Genomic DNA, 20,114 nt, shown 5'->3' on the forward strand with positions numbered 1-20,114 from the left:
GACTGATAAAACAAGGAAGTTATGAGATCAAAACATTATTCAACATTATTTCCCTTTAAAAGAGCACTGAAAAAAATCAAGGCTTTATTTGAATAAATGTTACACAACATTCTTTATCATTTACTTCTCAGCAAACCTTAAAGGGTGAATCATATTTTCCTCATTCAAGTCTACAAAATGAAAGAGGCATAGTGACCATTCAATATACAGACAAGAAGGTAGCACGGAGCAAAGCTTAAATATTAAGCAACTAAAGCAAAAAAGTGAAAAGCAATACATTACTGTAATTCTCTATCATTAGAATATCCCTGACAATTTCATTTCAAAATGAAAATCTGGTTTCAAACAAAATGGCTGCAATACTTTCTGTGAAAACAAACGCAAATACAGTTAGCTACCTTGTCTATTTTTATGCTATTTGCTTATATACCCATATTCTCCAATGCAGAGACCTGCATCTCTCTTAAGTGTATTTTTTTATATTTCAGCTGCTGTGCACAAGTGCTCACAAAGGTGAGGAAATAAGAGCACTGGTTAAGAGTCAGATGTCACACAGGCAGGCACTACTGGCTTCTACTTACAACATCAATCAGTTTTCAATCCAATGTGCAATAACCCTGCTATTACAGTCCTGGGCCTTTTTCCTGAGCAGAAACTGGTTTGTGCCATGTTGTTTGGTGGCTCCTTTTTTGTTTGGGGTTTGTTGTTGGGGGGGTTTTTTTGTGCGTGGATAAAAATGGAATTTGTTAGACTCATTCATTGCCAATACAATCGGGGTTTGGTCTCTGGAGGTGAAAGGCTAGTACATACACGACATCAAATCGCCTCTCCTTTCCTCAAATTGGATGTCTTAATTTTTCTAAGTTGTAGTCAAATCTCAGGCCACAAACAGGACCAGGCTGCTGATCCTCTTCGACTGGTGAAAAGGAAAAGTACCGTAGAACAAATATTAATCTCAAATGAAGAAAAAAATATTTGTAGTTTATTATGAAAAATGGTACAATTTAAACCTGCTGTACAGCATTATACAGCTATTTTTTAAGAAGTAGGCAGTAAGTATTCGATTTCTGGCTTTATAAATCATTTACCTCTGAAAAATAGAAACCGAACCAGCATGAAGCATGAACTGCCTCAGTATGCGTGTATCACCAATACACCCCTCCTGGATTTGGATGCCTGTCCCAGCCTCTCACTTCCCCCCTCTCCGATTGTTTAACAAGTATAAACCTGTTGCCAATATCAAAGCCAAACAATAGAGTTGTCCTAACTTCAAATTCTATGTGATTAGTTCAGGCTCCGTACACGAAGGCTGTGAAGCTGTCTTTGTGCTGACACAGATGCCTGTGTATCTCTGTTTTCTAATGATCTAGACAAAGACATTCAATTTTCTTTCAGTCGAATCAGGATATTAGTAAGGAGGAAAAAGAGTTTACTACAAGTCTTTTCACTTCTATAGAAACAAAAATTTGACTTTTAGTAAATTATGTGCACAAATATTTATTTTCCCAGGTTATATAATAAATCCCCTGCTAAGAACTTTGTGAGAAATGATACTGCTGAGAAAGTGTGCACACAATGTCAAATAATTAGTGACAAATAAATTAATATTTCATAACTTGGTATTTCAGCAGTGTGTCCAGCATTCACAAGCTCCACTGAAATAAGTCTTACCAAACACCTTTGGGGGAGGGGAATAAAATGGATAAAACCCACTGGGTTTTGGTTTTTTTTTTTTTTGATTTACAGCTATTCAAAGAAGTCAATGCAACTCAGATCAACAACCATCAGGAACACTAATAAAACCTTTGCTCTACTAGTTACCTATCAGAAAAATATTTATGTCAAAAGGAAAAATTAACCCATGATTAGAAATAGAAATGCCATTCCATTTAATCACTCTCCATTCATGATTCCCATCTTGTTATAGGATTATAAGCAAAACGCTGCTCTCTGCGCTGTAGCCCTTCTTAACGTTATTCCACAATCCTCAATTCCCTAAGTGTTACAATAGCATAAATAAAATGCAACCATATTCACACAGAAGGAGCTTTCCCATAATACAGAGATACATGGAGTTTGTGGTCACTGTCCTTTGCATCACCTCTATGGGAAATATTGGTCTCATATCGCAGGACTGTTCATATTTTACAATACAATTGGTTTTGGACATGCTTTTGATCACAGATCACAGCTCTGCTAACACCTGCACTAAATACTAACTAAGCCTCATAGAATGGAAAATTGCAATGCTAAAGTTAAGAATTAAAACAAAAGTTCAAAAGTTACAGTCAACTTCCCAGGCAATTGGCTCCATCACTGGCACCTATCAAAACATACAAACGTGACTGTCACATTACCAAAAAACCCAGTTATTTGCAGTGATTCTTCATACTAATAATTCAAGTGGTTCCTTGCATGTAAGTGTCATATAGTCTTTAATAATTTCATGCGTCATTTATTGCAAAAAAGTTTTATAAAATATTTCCTAACATCTTTTTACATTTTAAAGAAAATGTACATTAGGTACAGGTGCCCTAACAGGGTGCGAGGGGGAGCTTTAACATATTTACCCCCTTGCCCTTTCAAAAAATGTTTACTACTCGGTGAAGATTTCAGAGGAAAAATAGGACAATTCAGTCTCAGATTTCTCTCAGTCCTGATGAGCTGGTGCTCTTCGTGGCAGTGTAGTGAGGTTCCATGAAAACAGCAGTTGACTAGTGTCTCTGAGCTGAAAAGGGGAGAGAAAGGGAAAATGGTTAAACGCCTTCCAGTATATATTGCAAAGGTAGGTGAGCAAAAGCTGAGGTGGCCAGAAAAGTTACCGGTTCACCTGCTTTGTGCATTGTGCTCAGAAGACAAAAAAAAAAAATTTCCATTATCACAAGACATACACAAGTGAACAAACTCCTCAGTTGACTGGAGTTTTAGGAGGAACTACCGTACCAAACCATGTTATATCTCACCCCATTTCAGCATCCAGAGAGAATTTCAATTTTTAAAGATGTTTAAAGATAGCTAACCAAGGAGACAGATTAATATACAAAGTCTATACAATGATGTGTAATTCACAATAATGCCGTTCCACATGCAAGACCAAAGTGTGCACGGCAGCACTGAAGTATAAAGCTGCTAATTCTGTTTCCTTTCCATTATTGCTTGTGTTTTCCCATTTGCTCCAAAGAACTGGAATAAAACGGTGATAAAGCAGATAGAAGCAGTCCAAGTCCAACTCTCTATGGCATGAGACCACCACCAGTCAGTAAGCATTTCAGGTAGCGCAGAACCAGCACAGTCTGACCTGCCTCTTGAGGAGAAAACGCTGGTCTAGACTAACCAAAGTTGGAGAAGACCTCTGGAGATCATCTGCTCCAACCCCTTTGCTCAAAAAACACACAGGAGAACAGAAAAGGTTCCAACAGACCAGACCAGTCTTGTTGATTCCTTTTGAGGAATGGATTCAACCCATTCTGTTGAGCTTTTGATTGCTAGGATTATTTGAGAGGTACATCTACATTTTCCAGTACTGACAACAGCACTGTGAATAACACAACTGAATTTTTTAAGAGAGACTCATAGCATGGACAGGAAAACCCTAAAGTTCTTTCTAAACAGGCAACTGTTCTAAATAATATCAAAAAGAAATATAAAAAAAAAAAAAAGAGAAGTACAGAGAGGAGTTTGTGGAAACGATCCTACCACAAGAGGAGTTGGAGAAGACAAAGGTGATAACTTTGGAGTTTCTCAATTGCTCAGTTACTCACCATGCCCCAAAAGGACAACATAAACCAAAGAAAAATAATTCATTTTATATCCTATAGAATGCAGTAGAATTAAAATAGGAATGAAATTTTGGAAAAGTTGAAACAGAAGCAATGAGAACTAATCATGAAATTTAACAGATCCAGGCAATGAGCCGTTGGATGCTGACAGTAGACTACCAGGCATTCATTCCAATACCCAATAGGTCCTCATTTGGGTATGATACTCAGAATTGATACATAATTAAACCTAATTTAGCTATGGTCCACTCCAAGATGCATGAGAGAAACCTGCAGAGCCTCTACAAGAAGAAGGATGCTAGACAAAGTTCTGCTGTATTCAATAGTAGTTACCTGCACCAACAGTAAGTAAACACCACAGTATTCCAGGCTGCAAAACAACCGACATTGGGTATTAAAGCAGATGGCCAATAAGAAATTCTCCAAAATAAGATTAATATTAAATTAGCATCATGTATCCACGAAGTCTTGCAAAGAGAAGCTTTTGTAGTATATATAGAGAACCAAACTCTACTCAGAAATATCAAAAATCCCATAAAAAGTTGGATGACAGTTCAGCCGGTATGTCCAAACACCCGCACTTCCAAATTTAAGCCTCAGTGATGCTATTACTAGCCAGCAAACTTCTGTGATCTACAAAGAAATAAAGAGGATGAGAATTTGGTTCAGTTATCTGAGCACGCATACAACTACTAGCAGGTCTAAGGAAACGGCCAGTTCACTGTCACACGGGTGTTCCCTCATTCTGATGGCAGGCAGTTTTACTTTTCACACTCCATCTACCAACTTAACAATCGATGCCGTTGCAGTGATTTTCAGAATCAATACTTGGCAAAGTCTGTTCGTTACAAACCTGCCTCTGGTGTTCCTGCCCGTGTCAGGTCCTACAGCTCTCTTTTAGTCTTCAGTTCTTACCGTTGAGAGACTCCTGAGGGCCCTTAGTGAGCACCAGGAGCTCCGCTTCTCCCACTGACACTTACACGCCATCCCTAGTGACTCCGGAAATGTTACCAATCTTATGCTCTATTGGGGTCCAGTGTTCTGTTTTACCAGCAGCAAATCTCAGTTTATAAAAAACTGAAACCAATGCCTATCAAATTTCTAATCCCAGACCTAATGCAATAGTATGGTAGTGGATCATACTTTTTAATGTTAATAAAGTAAAAATTATGACTTTTTCATGTAAATCAAGCTCCCTTTACAGCAACTGTATGTTCTCCTCACGGTCCTATTTCCTCTCCCTGTCAAAAAAAAAAAAGAAGAGACATGCACACATCCACGACAGATCTAAGTAGTAAATACATATTTGGGATAGAATTCCCAACGATATTCAGAATCTGCTTGGCTTTCAACATGTGCTTTAAATTTCCTTATGGACTTAGGCACACACTGAAAATTAAGCATGCTTGTTAAGTGTTACTCCCTCAGATCAGGGCTTTGGAAAGGAGGAAAAAAACCCCAAAACCCCAAACATCACTTTCCTAGGAGAATGACTCCCTAACTCTGGTCCATATGTCATCTGCGATTTTCTCACCAAGGTCTTCCTGCTCATGTTTTCAATTCTTTTCCTTGTTTCAGATACTCAACTTCTTTAAAAAGACTAAAATGTTACTAAATTCTTTGCTGATTTTACTTTTACACGTCAGCAAAGGCAAGAAGCTGTGCCTACAATCACAGGCAGCAGATGAACTGCCCACAAGGTAGATCCTACTAAGATGTGATCCCCATAGCAAAAAAGTTTGAGGATTGCTGGTTTAGGGACTAAAAAAATCTTTATTTTTTTTCTTTTTTTTTTTTTTTTAATGTTTACATTATACTCATCAAGTTATTTCATCCGATTATGTAATGCAAACTTCAAGAGGCAAGCCTAAAGAGAAATTCAGTGTAGATCTTTTCAAGAAAACGTATATCAATCCTGACTTCAGGTTAGATGAGGGAGAACAGCTGTATCCGAAGCGTTCAAAATAGAAGAGGGAAGTAAAATAACAGGTAGCTCGTTACCTCTGTTCTAACCTGCTTTGCATATGATTAGTTGATAGCATAGTGCACCCTTCACTTTAGGCAGGGCTTAAACCAGACAGACCCGCCAATGTCACTGATAACTTCAGTGCCCCCAGTGTGAATCCACAGTGGTCTGTCAGACACTGTAAGGGAGCAGCAGGACTCGTCAGTCTGATGTAAAATGCTGCCATTTGTTGAGACCTATGGTAGAAAAAATCCAGTTAACAGGAGTAAAGAATTGACAGTGGTTTAAAAAAGAAAACAATTAATCTCCTTGCCTGCCTGAATTCTTACTGGGTGTACTACTATTGCCTTTCAGAAAACAGCATACCATGAAAAGATGCTAAAGACTCACAGAATACCAACTGTTTTGAGCTTCACTGGACTTCACAAGCAGAGGTAAAGGGAAATTACACATCATTCAGCAAACAGACTAGCAGAGAGCAAAACAAAGCATCTACCTATACAAACACCTACGCGAACACTGTACTGCCCACTGAAAAACTTGGTGCTGAAGCCAGAGTGATACTGTGAAATGGTGCTGGACAAAGTAACGACCTAGCATAAGTGGAAACTGAAGCAATGGGTTATAATTCATGGTGACCGTGACCTTTCTGTATTTTAGACTAAAAAAAGCAAACTTAGAGCACTATCTATTCAATATTGATAGCATTTTACAGGCATTGTGCAACGCAGCCTGTGATAAAGCAGGTTTTTTTCGTATACTGAAAAACACAAACAAGTGTGACAGCGAGGCAGACAACTTGCCATTGCAGCGATACAACTGGTAGCCGAATCCAGTTAATCATTACTTTCTTCCACGTCTTAGATTTGTCTTGCTTTCTAAAACGCCAAAACCACCAGCTCTTCCTCCCCTTTTTAGGACACGACTCGGATGAGACGCTGGTTTTCCCCTCCAGGTAAAAACCATAAAGATGAGGTTGTGCCACCTTTTAGCTTTGTATCTTCACACAAAACTGTGTGTGTAGACTGCGTTTGTTATGGTCAAACTACTAAGAATTCCTTTATTATAGTAATTAAATTAGCTTAAAAGAGAAGCAAATGAGTCACAGTTGCAGATTACATTGGAGTTTCTCTGTATTTTGCTTCTGATTCTTTAGTCCAAGTATTATAAAAACTGTTCCTATTTGGTTGCTCACATAGTCTTTAAACTGAAATTCAAAGCCTTCTTGCCAGTGGCAACTGTTGAAGTGATTATACATTGGAAGAAAATGGAGATAATAGGTGAAAAAGCAAATGGACCAGTTGCCTTCAAGGATGTTATGATTCGGAGGCAAAAATCCGGGGTAAAAAGTAGATTAAAAAAATAGAGGTTTATAAATTTCAAGAGAGTGTTTCCAACTATTGCAGAATGTCACAATTCCAATCAATGCATACTAACCATACACTTGTTACCTGCATGTTTGGCAAAATTAATGAATATGAAATATTTTGTATGGGAACCTTTGAAGTCAGCTTCACTGGGACAATTCAGAGTGCTGCATGTGGATTTAGCCCAGAGCAGTGAGGAATAACCTTGGGCTGGATTGCTATAAGGTACGAAAACCAAGCAGAGGATGACTGATCTGCCCAGTTAAAATATGACTTTTTACATTGTTTTATTTGGATCAATAGCAGTGTTTTGTATAGAAAAGGTTTACGGCAGGAGCATACAAGATTAGGCTCCCCAGATACAGTGACTGAAAAAATAAAGCCCCACACGTGCAGTCACGTATCTTATTCTCCGTGGATTGTGGAGGAACGTTTCGTACCCTGCGGATTTCCCTGGTGTGAGCCATGTGGCGCAGGGACTGGCGACCCAGAGAACAAAAGGTACAAAGAGCGGAATTGCCACAAAGGATGAAGTGTCCCTGAGTCCTCACAGACAGCGCTTCCACACTCGCAAGCCGCCTCTGTCGGCTCAATATCCGCGTCATTAAATTCCCTGACCCTCGCGAACGCAGCCAGTTGTCTGTTTTAGCAATCATTCAGTGAGCTCATGCACTTCATCGTGTAATCCACGATTTGTAGGCGAGTGATGGCAAAGCCTAATTCTGAGGGGACGGCTCTCCAGTGCTGTAGGGTATGCTCACAGCACTCTGGACTCTGTTTTGAAGCAGTTTCATTCAACTGCTGGAGACTATGGAGGCATCGTAAAAATTACTACGAGTAATAAACGTAAGCATGTGTGTCAGGACAAGCACTGATGCGGCTTACGGCCTTTCACCACTGATGTCGTGAACGTCTGCGCCACTCAACTGCCTTTTACACAGCCGCTTTCCTGGGAGTCTGTAATGTGGATTCTGATTTTTTTAACGTGAAAACTTTTGTGCTAACATCCAAAGAGAAGCACTGCCTTTGACAGGATTTGTTTGTCTCTCCAAAGGAAAAGCAGAAAGACAACAGGCAGCCATTGAGAGGAAGGAAAGGCAACCCAGAAGGTCAAGGAAAGTAAAACTCCCAGCAGCATCTCCCATCGCATACTGTGAAGGAGAAGATACACAGCTCTTTAAGAAGAGCACCCAAATTTAAAAATAGTTACAGTAACATATATGCAACTTCTTTAGGGGACTAATACTTTGTCTATATGCAAAAGTATGTAACAGAAGAAGCAGCACACGTTATTTTACTGCTACAGATTCAAATTTTAACTAGTTAGGAAGAGTTAAAATTGGCTTCTCTTCCAGATAATGAATTACTAAAAAAGCAAGCAGAACTGTCGCATACCTCTACAGCCCAAGACAATCTTCAACAACAGGGCCTCAACTACGAGGAAAACCAAGAGCAGTAACACATTCTTCAGTTTGCATGCCTAATTCCCTGAAATATATAGCACTGTATCAAGAATTTCTAAAACCTGGCCAAAACCAGCTTTTTCATATAAATGTATTAGAACAGATTAGGTCCCCAAATCTCCCAACACTCGAGAAATCTCAAGGAAAGATTTTTTTTCCCCAAAAAAACCCCAAAATATTGCTAATGTGATATTCCAACCAAAAATTATTCAATGCTCAAAACCTTCAGCTACGATTTTTAACAGTAACTTGTATAGAGAAAAAAAAAACCAACCTAGTTTTGGTTTTGTTTGTTTTTCTTCTGATGTGGTTTGTTATTTTCCTTAGCAAAAATACAGGAAAACAGGCTTGCTTTTTCCTTTTTTTGGGAGCAAAGGTGGAGAGAGGAACTATTTTTAGTACTAAACCTTCTTTCTCTTGTTTTTCTTGAAGGACTCAGGAATCTGGAGTGATTTGGGAGCTTTCACACACATTCCCATTGTCTTTCGTGATGTCCAAGTTAAGTGAGCATCATGAAACCATTAAGAGTAACCTGATATTATTCTTTTCCTATTGCTCAGACTTCAACCACTTGTTATTACAACCCCTAGCAAACACATTTCTTTGTATTTTTACCAAAACAACAGAGTTTGTGTGTCAGAATCAAAATCTCTGTCTACTACACAAAGATGGCCAAAAGAACACAACTTTGTCGTCAGTCACCTTCCAATTGATGTTCCACACGTGTCACCAACAGGAGCGTAAAAATAACTAGACCATTACTAGTACTAGCAAACGTAAGCATGTGTTCCTTACCACATTCATCTGCATTCCTGTATGAAGTACTAACTGGTTTTAGGGCTGATTTTAGTGGTTGGTGATGTCTCTGAAAAGCTGACACGATATGCCCCTTACTAAAATCAGTATCAAGATGACTTCAGTTTTAGATGACTAAAGAACCAGATTCCAAGAAACAGCCCAGAATTATTTATGAAATGCCATTCATACAGATACCTATGTGTCAAATGAAGCATTTAATCAGGTCATGCAGAGCAGCTTGAGGTTCCTAACTAAATTTCTTTGAAAAATCCAGTTTTTATGAATTTAGTTCCTTTTCACCAGAGCTACTAATTACCAAACATGGCACCACATGCTTTAAAATTCTGAACCACTGCAGAAGTCAAATTAAACACTAGTGTTTCCTAAAGCCAAATGAAACTCCTAAATGTTACTCAGTAAAAAATGATGCAAAATTAGCATTTAAGTAAATATTTGCTTGGAATTGTATCTGCTTCCTTTACTGACAAAGCAAGTACCTTCTTCCCCTTTAACCACTTGTTAAAAACAGGCAAAGACAATTCTGTCACCAGAATTATGCTGTGTTTTTGTTACAGAATCTTTTAGTGATGGTAACAAGCTAGTGAGAACACAGCTTGCCTTCTAAATCACAGATTCATAGCACATGGCTGGCACGTATAAGAATATTTCTTATTCATATTGCATATTTGCCATCAAAACCATTAGTAAGCAAACATGAAAACTGACCTACATCTATTTAAAAACAAACAAAACCAAACAAAAAACCCCCCTCTAATTTAAAATTGACATGCTATATAAATGATGTCATCCAAACATGATTTTGCATAGAAGAGGCCCCTGGCAGGAGATGCAGTGCAGTTTTACTACATGTGGAAGCTAAGACTGTTGTTAGAAGGCCATACTTCCGTTACACCAGGCATGATTCCTGCATGATTGTGAACAGGACGCATGAAGCAGAATCCTTCATTATATGCATATTTCCACAAAGATTCTGTTTTCCCAAAATCAGAATTGTTAATAACAAAATTACAGAAGACAGCACTGTGACAGGGTGAGGATAGATCATCTACCTTATCCCATACCCAAATGCAGGATGAATTAAACCCATTCCTGACAGAGGTTAGCCTTATCTATTGTTTTCAAAAACCTGTAATTATTAAAACTATGCAACTCTCCAAACAACACCCAGGGTTTCGCTCTAACAACTGCAATAAGTATTCTAGTGCCTGGCTTGTAATTTTAAATATTATTTCTTCTCCTAGTTGCAACTAAGCAGAAGCATTTCCCCTTTGCCTCTGCACTCATTTGCAGACCCCGAATATGGTCAGCTCCAATAGCTCTTTCTTCCTTCTCTGGACTGAGGAATAAAATCATTAGGATAGAAGTTCTTCAAAATATGCATGGTCCCAATTTTGAAAATAACTTCTCAAACACGTAGCCCAAACAAATCCCACAGATTCACTTGTCTTCACACACTAAATGAGCAAAGTCCAAATTTAAACTCACGACAGGGGATCCTGATTTGTTCCCTGTGTCAACTCATACCTGCAGCCTGTGTTGTTAACATTATCCCCTCGGACCACGGGTAGGTAGGTAGAGAAGATCAAAGCCTATACGTCTCCATCGGCACAAGCGCAGGAAATCACAGCTTTCAGCCCTGTGCGTACAGAAACTATCTGGGAAGGTTATGCAGGCACACAAGACCATCTCTTACTCCCATTTGTCTCACTGTGGGATGTGCGAGGTGGCTCAGGTCTTCTCAGGTATAAAAGCCCTGGTCTTACCAATGACATTCGTTTTCCACACTGCTGCTTATCCTACTTCACACCAACATTGATTGCTTTTTCTTGGGGGAAAAAATGGAGCCCTGCATCTGAGTTCCCTTCAGGCATCGGTACCTGGCAATAAGCTTGGCAGTGCTGCCCCAGGACTTACCCCCACTGCCCAATCTGGTACCAACAACAAAGCTGTGCAGGGAAAAAGCATGATAGCAAGCCAGTCACCAAATCACTGCCTCCACAGCCAGGCCTGGGAACCGCTCTTTTGCCTTGTGTTCACAGAAGGGCAGGTGTGTCACAGTTCAATTTAAGAAAAAAAAATCATAAATTAATCTAAATTACAGTCTGGAAAGGTATACACATCCCAGGTATTACAGAAGAAAGATGGAAATGTATGAGTAAATCATAGGAAACTAAACTGCTGTTAGGATCTAACAACTAAAAACCAATAATCAGAGATATTTCTGACTTAGTGAAGAACGACTGCCGTTCAGTAAGTTTTGTAAAACCCCATCTACATTCCCGTAAACAGTTCTTGCCACCAATGTCAGAGAAAGATGAGTTCAAACTAGAACAGGTGCATAGCAATGCCAGTAAGATGAGCAGGGAATAGAAAAGCCATCTTACAAGGGGATCTTATTTTATCTAGTTAAATGGCCACACTCTATAAATACACTCACAGGATGACACCATAGGAGGGAACTAGTTAAACTAAAATACAAAGTTGTCACAAAGAACAGGAGTTGAGGTATTTTAAATGTTGAATAGGAAATTGCCATCATAGTTGTTACGGACATGTATCAAAACAGAGGTTCTTCCCATTACAGATTAATTTGGAGCTGAATGCTTACATCCACATCTCACAAGCTTGGATCTAATGGATCTTTAGACAGCTTGACAGCTACTACAGAAGTTTTCAATGCTACAGGCCTCTACCTGTCCTGACGTTAAACGTGGATGATCTCTGATCACTACAGTCATGTCAGAAGCAGCTTTAAGCAAGTTAGTTATGCAAAACCTCTGTTGTTAATTTATATGTATAATTTTACTATATTTTTGCAAGTATAGCCTGTCTATATCCCCCAAAGGTATGCTACTATATCCTATCCTAAAAAAAAAAAAAAAGACACACACTCTTAATATAAGCACAGCCTAAATTGACAAATACCCTTAGCAAGTCACTCCATTTCCGCAAGCATGAAGTAGATTCTAGATAAAGTTCAAACAGCTGACTGTGGGACAGTGACATACATTTCACCAAAATTCTCCCACAAACTCACTAAAATAGGACAGGATTACTCCCTTTCACTAAACTCGCAGAGTAATGTATTATTCTCAAACAGCCAACTCGTAGTTCTCCTTCCAGTATCACATCTAGCTCACTACAAGTTCCTCTTTTCCTTCAGGTTCCCTACGAACAGAAAGCACCTCAGCCTTTAACCACTATAGACTCTGGATGGCAAGATCATTTTTAAGTTTGTTTTTAAACAGTGTACCTACACTTTTACCAAATGGCTTATGACACAAAATACTGCCATTTTACCACCCTTTTAATCTTAAGCTCACTTGACTTGACTTCCAGTTCACAGTCTTTATCTACAAATTAGTGTAGTGATCCCACTGCATTGACTGAATTTGCTTATTCTTGTAGACATTTACTAGAATACAATTATAAAGAACGAGGAGATGAACTCAAACAGCCTTTCACTGATTGTCAGCCTCCTTCTTTCCAGACAAGAAGGCAGGTCTATTTTTTCACTGTACTTCACAGAACACCCATGAGGACAGATGATAATACTACTGAGGACTAGCTACTAAGATTTATTTTCCAAAATTCATGTTCCTATTCTACGCTGAGCACTTTAGCAAGAGCTTAGAAAAGACATGAATGGAAATCGGTCTCAGTACTTAAGAGAGTGAACTATAAACAAATCTAAGGCTAGCAATGCAAAAAGCAACTCTTACTGCTACCTCGCTTCCACTGGTGTGCTATTTCTTAAACCTGATCACAATTAGAAACTATTAAAAAAAAAGTATTTTACAACATGCTGAAAAAAATAAGTCTTCTCAACCTTGCACAGTGGACCTAAATCACCCCCACTAAACACACCTCTCCTGGTGACGCAGCTGTTAATTACGTGGGTTTCAAAGTAAAGACAGCACTGTCTAAAAGAAAATACCATATAATCAGAGATGATTATCTCATTTAAGTGTTGACATAAAATTACAACTCTGATTAGAAAAATAACAAATATTTGTTCAATTTCCTGCAGAACTCCACTTCAGAGACGTACAAGCATTTCACATTTGCTTCTAGCTTCACTCATGAAGGGATAACACCTTCAAACACTCTTGTTAAAGGAAATCTTTATAAGCTTTGGAATAACTACTCTCTCCCAAAACATTTTAACTGAACCTAGAGATCTTCAAAGGAAAAGCAGGCTTGTACTAGAAACTTATCACCACCTGTCAGGTTTTCCCCCTTAAATTCAAAGACCACACATATTCAACTACACTGTGGAATTTCATGAATTGAAAAAGACATCATTTGCAAGTTATTATACAAAGCTGATGGAAAACTAACAGGCACTCTTTCTACTGGTGTTTGTCTTCTCAAGACACAGGCTACTTGCAACCGTTGCACAGCTTAGTTACAGAGAGGCACTATCCTGGCACTGTACCGGCGTGCTCCTGTCAGGAGCTGTTTGATAAGTCATTTAAACTGCCAAGCTAACTCAGAGATGGTAGATGTGGACCCAACTGCCAGAGCAGTAGTCCACATTCAAAGTGTAGGCATTGCTGGGAGCAGATAGGCACATAGAAGCGTTGGGGGTTTTTGCAGTTTATAGGTAAAACAGCACTAAGTTTTGTCTAACTCTTCAAAGCTAATCTGCATGCAGCATCCATACTGCCACAACCAAGGTTACTTACTGTAAACAGACTTTACATTAAGCCTCATTTTCTCCACTGTAAACTCTGTCTAAAGTGTTTGCTACTTCAGAGTGAAAGGAAGATCATGGACAATTACGAATAGGATATTTTCAACCTAATGTAACAAAAAAAAAAGTCTACTTGGTTGAGAGTTAAGTTTGAAGTGATAATGCACATTCACTACAAAACTTAAGAAAGACTTCTTAAAAGACTGATCAACTACAAATCAAAACTAAGACTCTTTAAATGCATTAACAGTTCTTTTGAACATAAAACCATCTAAAGAAATCCCTCGCATACTTGTTGCTCTCCCTTCTTACTAGCGAACACCTGAGCAAACTTTGACTATGATATACTTTAGTACTATTCTAACTTTATGTAAGTTAAGAGTACAAGGCTTCCTGGTCTTTTAAAGAAAAATTAACTACGTAGATATTGGTTTTACCACTACTTGGCTCAGAACAACTAACTTCTAGCCAGTTCACTTGAGCTTCTAAGCCTCAAGGAACTAGTGTAGACATCTAAACCACATTGTACGGGTTCTTGACTTCAAAAAGCAGTCTGCTTTAATAACAAAGTACGACTTATTTACTTAAATAAAGTAACTGTTTCTGTTTGCAGGAAAGAATACATAGAAGTGAAACAGGATTCCTCCCCCCCCCAAATTTTCACATTATTAAATTTATTGTGTGTTTATCACATTCAAAAAGCATTGACCAGTGGGTTTTTTTTTGGTAACTGTTAGAATGCCAAGGTAAAGCTGGTATATTTGGAAGCTTAATTAGCACCTAACAGAGATGACCGTAAACTTGAGGAAAATTTGAACGGCCATGTATTTGACACTTTAGACTTCCAGTAGTTCTATGGGCACAAGAGAATAATTTAAGAAGGTAAAAAGAAACTGAATGTTTTGGAAAGACCAGACAGTATCAGGAATGTAGGAAATTTAATCTTAAGTTAAAAACATTTTAAGGGTTTGATGATTAAATCCTTACCCCCATTTTCATGTCTGTTTAAAATCCAATTTCAGTCTAAGCTTAATTTTTTTACTTCTGTCATGATTGCCTACATGGGCAATTAGGGAAAAAACAGGATGAAAACTGCTTTGGGATGAACGCTGAGAGATTCTTCACAAGGCATTGCAAGGCTGAAACAGGAGTGGGTTGGAGAAGAGACAGTAATTCACATGGTCAGATAAGGATCAAAACTAGAAGGAAAAAAAAAGTAAAGTCAGTTGCATGAAAATGCCCAACACTGAGCAAAAGACATGCAAGAAAAGCTGAAGTAGCAGTGTAGGGTGGGTCTGATTAGCTTTTGATAGATGGAGAAAACTGAAAACATTTCCCCACTGTGTGACATTATCCACAGTCTTTATTCAAATATATGGAACAAAATCTAATCAAGGGAAGAATCTGATAAACTTTACAGAAAGCCCTCTACAGAGCTAGTTTTAAAACAAAAGGGACAGATACTTGCTTAATCTCAAAATTAAGACTGAAGTATACCAATAGTACTTTACATCAAGCAGTTATCTTTAAGAATGCGTGAAAAAGGACAATTTACTTTTTAAAAGGATGTCCTCTAAATACGGCATACATAAAGTACTCTAACATCCTGGGGTTTTTTTTTTTTTTCAAAGCTTTTTGAGAAACACACACAAATAATTCAGATTTAGTCAATTTTATTTACAGTTTGTTTTTGTACATTTCAGAGCATTACACAATTACATATTCTCATTTTCTGACCTGCAAACAGATACCTTAAACGGAAATATTAAAAAAATGAAGTTAGATACATCCAAAAATGCAACAATTACACATCTGACAATTCACAAAGTGTAATTTTCTAGGACGTATCCTAAGAATTTAGGAACAACCAGTCAGGAGAAAATCTGACCAATTTCAGCAATCAATTATTTACACATTCAAAACAAAGCCTCTCTTAATCTAAACCTCCAGGCAAATGGCCTGAAAGATTTCTTCAGGAAGAAAGACCAGAAGTTATGATTCACACCTATGCAGCATTAACAGCCCTTGATCCCAAATACTGAGCGACTTCTCAGCTTTGTCTTAGAGCTACAGGCATCCCTCTCAGCTTCTCAGACCCTGAAGTGTTATATTTGTGCCCCCATGTGCATAGAAAGGCTGAGTGTTTAAGTGGTCACTATGATAAAACCCCATTTAATCTGGTCTTTAAGTTACATGAATTCTTCTTCCTTAAAAATTTCAGCAAGTCATCTAATGCCATTTAAACTGGCCTATGTGGATTGGGGCATGCCTCCTCAAGGTGTTTAAGCATGCTTTGAACCGATTTGCGCTGGCCAGACTAAATACGTTAGAGACTATTTAAAATAATCTTTAAAGACCATTTAGACAAGGCTTACACTTCTACACTTCCCTGATGGGCCACCTAAAGAAAAAAAAAAAAGTCACAGCTACTACTTTCATCCCTTGTGTTAACCCTTTGCCACACAGCAACTAGTTATATACTGGGTAGAAACTACTAAAAAATTCCCTGCAAATAAGCTGCCTTTCAGCTGAGGCTATGGCTCCTATGCATTGGGTGTTTGAGGAGGTTTTTTTCTTTAAAAAAAAATTCTCACTTGAAAAATACTGAAGTTCTCACTTTAGGCTAATTTTGATTGCATGTTCAATTTGTTTAACTGTCAAGAAACCGCTACAAATGGAACAACTTTAGTATAAAAAGAGCAGTCAACCGAGTGCAACTTCTGACTTGGCAAGTCCTTCACGGTAGTTCTCTAACTAGGCTATGAATTTTGTGGAGCCTCCAGATTTCTTGCCTACCTTACTTTCCAAGTTCACGTTTCAAACTGTGTCAGCAGGGCCCGAACTTCGGGAGTCAGCTGCTTAGCAGCCTTAGCTGCCTCTGTGACGGCCTTGCGGTAAAGACCCTTTCTCTTCTTATTAAAGCGCAACTGGAAGCTTTCTAAAAAGGGGGACAGTTGTGCAAGAGCAAGAAAAGATGTTGTTGTGGAGCCAAACCATGAGATACGAGCCTCCTGTCGAACTAAAAGGCCATTATCTTTCCGGCTCACAGTTATGGTAAGAATACGGGCTGGCCACCAAGGGAAGCCATAAATCTTGGCCCAAACAATGTCCCCTACACATACGGTCCTGCCATCTGGTGTGACACATTTAGAGACGTTTTTGGAAAAGACTTCCGTTTTCAAGGAATTACTGAGCTTTTTCTCTTCCTTTGAAGAGGAGGAGGAGGAGGAGGAAGGTGCATGCATGCTGCCTGGAGGAAAATCAAAGCTTTCAGTAGAGCTACACTCAGAGTTGGTAGATTTCAAATCATCTGTGCTATCACTACTACAAACTGATGCACTGGAAGAGTCAGATTTCTTTTGATTAAGGGTCATGTAAACCGTTATATTGCTTTTGCTGCCTCTCTTGCCCAATGTCTGGTGTTCATCCTGATCAACAGTTACATGCACTTCACTTGTGTCCTGAACCTCACTGCCAGCCTCTTCAGGGCCTTCTGAGGGGCTCTGATTTTCTGAAGGGGCCTCACCTGCTGAGCGGGTGGAGGAGCAGCGAGACTGGGGCTTAGTTGCCATCTTGCCACTCCGTATTTTCTCAAGTCCTGTCTTGAGAGAAGAGTCATTTTCTTCATTCCGATACCTTTGTGGCTTTAAACGCAATCGGGGTGGGAGGGAACCTGAGCTGGTGTTCTGAAGACGCCGCGTGAAGTGGACCTTTGAATGTGCATTTTTGGAAGAGGAGGTTGCACTCTGCTTCTTTTGTGCCTTTTCTTTGGCCATTTTCAAGACTTCCCGAGCTTTCGCATGATCCATGTTTTTGCTCTGGAGAACTTTTTTTGTATTTAACTGCGCTTTTGAAGTATTTGCTTGTGCGGAAACTTTAACTACTCTGCTTCTGCTGTGGGCAATATTTGAAACCTTGACCACAGCATTCCTTTTCTGGCTTTCATTTTGGCTTTTTCCATCCACTTTATGATCAGTCTTAAGTTTTTTATTCACAGTAGTCACACTCTCATTTCTTCGTTTTTTATTATCCTCATATTTTGAAGAGTCACTTGCATTGCCACCTTTTTTAATTTCCTTTTTTTCTGCAACAACACTGTTTTTGCACTTGTCACATAAGACCTGCCGGGGTCGTAGTTTGATAGCATTCATGATAGAAGTGGGTTCCTCCCTGTACATTTTACGTTTGGGCCGCTTAATTTTCCGGGGTGGAGGCTGAGGTATTGACTGGTTATACGTGTCCCTGATAAACAAAGGAGGAGGATATGGCGCTCCCTCATGAAAGAGAGGAGGTGGTTTAGAAGTCCATAGGCTTTTAGCTATGCTAGGTTCTGATGGCTGCGCGAGGGAAGAGTCATCAGGGACTGCAGCATTAGATTCACACTTCACCTGTGCCTCGTCTTGGAATGGTTTGCTTTGGAGCTGCATGGCTTCAGGTTTATCCTTGTATTCCCTTTTAGGAAATATGGTCACAGGGATTCCATGGGGTCCAAACCTTAAAGAGAAAAAAAAAAAAAAATTAAAGGTTTTGAGGGATCTTTTGCTGCATTTATTAAAAAGCATTTGAAAACCTATCCACATTATGTAGCTGCCATTTGGAAGACATGAGTCCCAGGAAAATTAAAGCTTCATATCTAGCCTTGTGGCAAGCTTTGAAAAAGCAGGACACCAAAACCAAGTCAGTAGAGAACATGAAATAGACAACTTCCCTTATTGTTAGTTTCTCTTGCATCAACAAGATGGCCTGAAAATGTAACAAAAAATATCACCTAGAGACAGCAGTAAAAGAATTAACTTTATAGTTTTAGAAAATGCTTGTAAACCTACAAACTACATACTCATCCCATCAACTCCAAATCTATCCAAGATTAATTTCCATAAGTCAACTTCTATTAAGAAGGCATCTTAAGTAACTTTCACAAAATTCTTCTGGTTTTAGCATAGCACAAAAGGCCAAATATGTTTCGGATTTGATGCAAATATGGACTGCATAACTACTTGCATTGAATAGCATGCCATCATTCTACATCCACAGAACATTAGCACTTGATCATCTGATGCATTTCAGCCCAAACCTTGCTAGCCTATTAGTCTGAGTTTCTTCCAGCAAAACTACCCTTATTACACCACAGTACAAGCCTTCCTCCCTGATTTGCAAGCAAGCAATATTTTAAACCTTTGCCTACTTTTCTCCAGGTGGCTCTAGATCTCTGCTGCCCCATCTGACACACACAGACCTTCTCACCACCCTGATCAGCTCCAAGAGAAGAGAATGAAAAATCCCAGTACGATTTAGGCATTAGTTCAACTTTCCGAGATTAATCGAAGTAGCATGTTGCCCAAACAGAGCACAACCCTTTGTAGAAAGGGTTGGTTACAAGGGAAACATTTTATCGGTTTGCAAGGCATTATGCCTGCCTTCTCCCCAGAGGAACTCAAATGATAAACACATTCATTTTACAACAATGTATCTTTCAATCCCCAGAACAGAGTAGGAGGGATTACAAAAGCTTGTTTAACCTTCCTTCTGCTCCACTCCACAATCCACCAGCTGAGGCACCAGCCTTGCACAGGGCTCTCACAAGGCTGCTCACTGCTCTTGAGCTCGGCCCAACTCCAGCTCCCATACACACACTAGTGTCTGGCTTATATTAGTCGGTATTTTAATAGTTTGACCTTAATGCAGTAACAACACGATAGACAAGGTTGCAATTCAAATGCCAAGCCATCCATTTTGAATCACTAAACAATCACCATTATGTTTATCCCACCCCACACCCAACCTGACAGAAGAATGAAGTAATTACCCAAGATTTGTCCTCAGGTTAACACTAGTTCATGTTGCACTGCAGCTGCTCAACTGCGACATCCTCTTAACTGACTGAACTGAAGCTTATTTACAGTCTATGCTTGCCTCTCAACCTAAGAGAAATGCTAAATATCGGTCTATTTTCCATTCACACTCCTGCAAGAAACACGCAGTTTATACAAGTGTCTACATGTTGGCTTTATTTCTTCAAAATCG

General features: G+C 39.0%; 1 protein-coding gene across 5 annotated transcripts in view; it reads right to left on the minus strand.

Moving 5' to 3' along the window:
- Nucleotides 1-20,114, minus strand: part of PWWP2A (PWWP domain containing 2A) — a 32,174-nt gene continuing 12,060 nt past the window's right edge. The window contains exons 2-3 of one of the 5 annotated variants that reach the window (XM_054841569.1): nucleotides 17,617-18,584; nucleotides 1-2,728 (exon numbers count right to left, since the gene is read on the minus strand). In XM_054841569.1, coding sequence (XP_054697544.1) covers nucleotides 2,715-2,728; nucleotides 17,617-18,584 — 982 coding nt within the window. In that variant the 3' untranslated portion in view covers nucleotides 1-2,714. Of the gene's footprint in view, nucleotides 2,729-3,077; nucleotides 5,982-15,746; nucleotides 18,585-20,114 lie in introns of those variants that run through there. The other 4 variants (XM_054841566.1, XM_054841568.1, XM_054841567.1 and 1 more) reach the window with 4 other exon arrangements.

This window comes from Grus americana, chromosome 14 (genome assembly GCF_028858705.1).
Source record: "Grus americana isolate bGruAme1 chromosome 14, bGruAme1.mat, whole genome shotgun sequence".
Taxonomy (NCBI): Eukaryota; Metazoa; Chordata; class Aves; order Gruiformes; family Gruidae; genus Grus; species Grus americana.